This window comes from Ochotona curzoniae, unplaced genomic scaffold (assembly GCF_017591425.1).
Source record: "Ochotona curzoniae isolate NIBS_2020 unplaced genomic scaffold, NIBS_Ocur_1.0 contig_3520, whole genome shotgun sequence".
In the NCBI taxonomy this organism is placed as follows: Eukaryota; Metazoa; Chordata; class Mammalia; order Lagomorpha; family Ochotonidae; genus Ochotona; species Ochotona curzoniae.
Window position 1 is genome coordinate 21,927,493 of NW_024465894.1, and position 4,813 is coordinate 21,932,305.

The window sequence follows — 4,813 nt, forward strand, 5'->3', positions numbered from 1 at the left end:
CTTACACGGGCACTTAGAGCCAACCTAGAAAGAGGTTATAATTGCAGAGTGCAGGCAGTGCTGTACTGGAGAGCTTTTCTAAAATGACATGCTATTTGACCCAGTAGTTTCCAGAAGGTGGAGGCTTCTTTGATCGGGGAGGCAAGCTGTCTTGCACAATGACTGGTTTCCTGCAGTGCTCTGGCCAGACATGCCTGGCCAGGGTGGAGCTGATAACGAAGAGAACCTGCGCTGAGAGCTTGGGGGACTGGAGTTTCGTCTGAATTCTCCTAGAAGCAGCCAAGGATCAAGTTCAATCAGACTATTTAGAAGGTGGTGCCTGGGCTCTCACGCATGGGGAAAGTAGGTCAAGAACAAGAGCGAGGCTTTTGGTGCCACTCCTTCCCCCTCTTTTAGTCTCTATTTCTTAGAGCCCCTGACGGTGCCATGTTGGGACACAGCATCCAGAGGTTCATCACCTCCATGGGCCATAGGAGCCACTTCAAGAGGGCCCAGGGAAGAACATGCTGGTCTGTGGACAAGTGGAGGCTGCTGGCAATGATGACTTCATGTTTTGGGTCTGGATTTGCCACATCGTTTTTCATCATATCAGCTGCTTAAGAAATAAGGCTCCAGGGCCCAGTGCGGTGGCACAGTGGTTAAGGTCCTCGCCTTGCACGCCCGGGATCCCATATGGGCTGCTGGTTCTAATCCTGGCAGCCCCACTTCCCATCCAGCTCCCTGCCTGTGGCCTGGGAAAGCAGTCGAGGATGGCCCAAAGCTTTGGGCCCCTGCACCCGCGTGGGAGACCCGGAAGAGGTTCCTGGCTTCGGATCGGCATAGCATTGGCCGTTGTGCTCACTTGGGGAGTGAATCATCGGACGGAAGATCTTCCTCTCTGTCTATCCGCCTTTCCAATAAAAATAATAAAATAAATCTTTTAAAAAAAAAAGAAGGCTCTGAGATGACAGCATTTCAAGAAGTGCAGTCTCTTTGAAACATGAGTCAAACTCTTGAACTCAGAGCATACCAGATATGTTTGTAAATAAACTTCTGACATGAATGCTTAATGCGTCTTCTCTGTCATAAGGAATGTGATATTGGAGCATGTGTCTATCTTACAGTTTACATAATACTAAACTATTAATTTCTCAAGACATGTATGACTTAGCTTGCTATATGACCAGAAATTCTGAGATTTTATTTAACTTAATTTTTTTGGGGGGCTTAAGACATTGTTGGAAGCTTATGACATAAAGAGCAACACAAAGCTAAAAAAAAAGGATGGTTCCTAAGAGGTACCTGGAGGGTGGTAGGGAAGAAAGGAAAGACAAGGATGAGAAAGAAGCCATGAACAGTTATCACCATGGACCACTGAGGCCCTGTATTTTTGGGGACTCTTGGAGAATAACACGACATGCTTCTGCACTCCCCTGTGAAGGGTGAGGGATCTTGGGCATTCATTCAACCAACATGCACCTGTCACCAGTTATAGGCTCTACAGCAGGGGTGGGGTAGCCTGTAGTTTGCCCTGCATGAAGCTATAGAGAGTTTCTGATTTGGTTTCTGTGGCACTTTATGGAAACCCCCCACCCCTGAGCCAAAAAGTACTGGCAAAGGATGTGCAAATTCTCTAGATGCTACTGGTGTCTGGCAGATCCAGCTGAGTTCCTAGATGCAGTGTGTGCGCTTCCAGGTTGCAGCTGGGCAGACCACGCTCCTCCCTCTGAGGCCTGGTTGTCCTGCCTGAGCGATGTCTGGCCACATGGTGGACTGAGTGGCTCTGAGCTGATCCTCAGCTCCTAGGATAATGTGAATATGGACAGTAATCCATCCCCAAGGGCTCAGAATGTATAAGACACGTAATTATCCGTGCAGCATTTCAATGCCGGGTTTGCTGTTAAGCACGATAGGACCCTTGCCCTCAGAGTCATTCTAACAATGAATCAAAACCCTGCTGCCTTTACCTCGCCATAGAAATTCCTCGTTGCTTCTCCTATGGGGATGGAGAGAGGAGGGCCTTTCCACTTTAAAAAAGATTTCAATCAACTCATGTGAACTGGAACAAGATCTAAGCATTTGAAAGCTGTGAGAGTGGAACAAAATTTGGAAGACTGAATGGGACGCAAATATCCCTCTGCAAGTCTCTGCTGCAGGGTAATAACAAGGTGGGCCTTGTGAGCAGTGAGACAGTGGCTGTCAGGAGGTTGATTCTGGTTGCACCAAACAGACCCGCCCATCTCCAATGCCTCACTTCCGGAATTTCCTGCTCGAGAGATGGTGTTCTGCATGACTTCAATAACATCCCTTCTTCAGCTCACAGGCCAATTAAAATTTCACTGGGTCAGAGAAAGTGCCTCAGCTACTTGCCCCTGGGTTTAAATGAGTCTAATGATTTTTTTAAAAAAAAGATCTATTTATTTATTTATTTATTTGGAAGTTGAAATTACAAAGAAAGAGGGCAAGAGAGAGAGAGATTTCCATCCATTAGTTTACTCTCCAAATGGCCACATGGGTCAGGGCTGGACCAGGACAATGCCAGGAGCCAAACAAAGCCCAACATTTGGCCATCTTGTGATGTTTTCTTAAGTGCATCAGCAGGGAGCAGGATTGGAAGTGGAGCAGCTGAGACTGAAGCAGGTGCTCTTATGGGTTGCCTGTGTTGCAGGTAGGAGCGTAACTAGCCACCTTGACACAACACTGGCCCCAGCAAACACAATCTTGAAATGATCAGAGCTTAGGAAAACAGGAAATGGACAGGTAAGTCAATGCATCAGTAGATTACCTTCCTTTGAAATGCTGATAATGTTAAATGTCCCCATCACAGGAGATGGCCCACAGTGGTGGATTCCTAGCTCCTGTCAACACACTGTTGTTGAACAATATTGGGCAACTGGGACAGGTTCTGAGGGGAGGTGATCTATTGGGAGGAATGGCCATTAATTTTATCTGCTGTGCTGTGTTGAGCAGGATTCTGAAGCCCAACTGGGCTCACCAGGAAAAAGTGATCCTCTTATTAGCTCTGTCTGCCATGGATGTGTAAGACTTTTGTCACCCTTGATCTAGTACATATCAAATTCTCCATGGAGCCTTGGAAAATGTATCGGTTTTGCTATCAAGTAGCTTAAAAGCTTGTGAACTAAGGAATGTTTATCTTCCGCTCAGCATGTTGGCACAACTGGCTAATCCTCTGCCTCCAAGTGATGGGATCCCACATGGGCTCTGGTTTGTATCCCAGCTGCTTCACTTTCCTTCCAGTTCCCTGCTTGTGGCCTGGGAAAGCAACAGAGGATGGCCCAAAGCCTTGGAACTCTCCACTCATCTAGTGATGTAGGGAAAGCTCCTGGCTCCTGGCTTTGGATTAGCTCAGCTCTGGCCATTGCAGCCTTTTGAGGAGCGAAACAGCAGATGGAACAGCCTTCTCTTTGTCTCTCCTTCCTTCTGTAAAACTTCCTTTCCAATAAAAATAAATATATGCATTTTAAAAATAAATGTTTATCCCATTTTCATTTATTTCTTGATCCATCTATTAGGCTACTTAGAATGAGAGGAAAGGTTAAAGCCACCACATAGAAGTCAAAAATATGAGGCAGGTGTCATGGCACAATGGGTTAAACCACTGACTGCAATGCTGATATCCCAAATGGGCTGGAGTTAAGTCCCAGTTGTTCCACTTCCTATCCAGCTCCCTGCTAATGCACCTGGCCCAAGAACTTTGGTTCCTGCCACTCATGTGAGAGGCCTGGATGGAGTTCCAGGCTTCTGTCTTCATCCTAGATGAGCCCTAGCCATTTTAATCATTTGGGGAACGGAACAGTGAATAACAACTCTCTGTCTCTTCCCACCCTCACGTTACTCTGCTTTTTAAATAAATAAATCTTTATAAACAAATAAAAGAATCTATGAGTTCAAGGTGCAGTTCTGTGCTCTGCTGTGTGGCTTTAGGTAATTTACCTCACCCTTGTGGTACCAGCCACACCTGCCTCTCATTGTTCACTTGAGCTACTCGATTGCTTCCTACCTGGTTTCCACCCTCCCCATGGACCCCCCTACAGGTCCCCTCCACAAAGCAGCCTGCCTACACGTTCCTAGATATAATCCAAGGTGTGCTAGGCTCTCATAGGAAACATATCAAACTCACAAACATTATGGAGAATTTCTAGGGAGAATCTACTGAGGTTACCCAAGGCCTCCTCCATGACCCAGCAGCTCCACAACTAACCATGTCACCCAGCAGAGTTCCTCAATCCATCCACATCTGAGACAGGTGCATTTTGCTGAAAGCTAATTAGACCTCAATGCAAAAGCCCATCTCATAGACCTTTCAATGCTCTGAGAATAAAGACCTCATTGTTCTGAGAAAGTCAGTCTGCCTGCTTGTCCCAAATGGGCTTTCTTTCTATAAACACCATCCTATCTCAGGACTTGGCACCTGCTATTACCTCCTCTCGGTCGTTCTTCCTCCAGATCTTTGCATAGCTGGCCCCTTCTTGCACTCTTTCCCCACCAAGGTGGTCCCTGCCCCAGTTAGTAGGGTCATTTCTGCACTGGAAAGAGGTGAGGAGAGGCTCTGCTTTGAGCCCTACTCCCACCTACCCCACAGGGCAACAAGGATCAGGTGGGCCATGGGGAGATACTCACCCAAATGCCCATCGGGACCACACATCGAGACTCGAATTAGACTTCTTTCCCTGAATCTACAGCTCCACTGGGATCTCCTCTTTGGTTCTGCTCTCCTGCAGATGTGTCACAACCTGGGAGAGCGGGGTAGGGTAGGAGGGTTGCCCATAGAACAGGCCAGAGTATGGACTAGGAAGAAAAGTGAGGTGGGTTC

At 47.2% G+C, this 4,813-nt stretch overlaps 1 protein-coding gene across 1 annotated transcript; it reads left to right on the forward strand.

The window, feature by feature from the left end:
- Window positions 1–426: 426 nt before the first annotated feature.
- LOC121157165 (cytochrome c oxidase subunit 7C, mitochondrial-like) lies at window positions 427–600 on the forward strand. Its single transcript, XM_040981186.1, has one exon. The coding sequence runs from the start codon at window positions 427–429 to the stop codon at window positions 598–600; it is 174 nt and encodes a 57-aa protein (XP_040837120.1).
- Window positions 601–4,813: the final 4,213 nt, after the last annotated feature.

What these genes read in the sequence shown, in the direction of transcription:
- LOC121157165 (XM_040981186.1), top strand. Translation starts at nt 427, where the DNA reads ATGTTGGGACACAGCATCCAGAGGTTCATCACCTCCATGGGCCATAGG.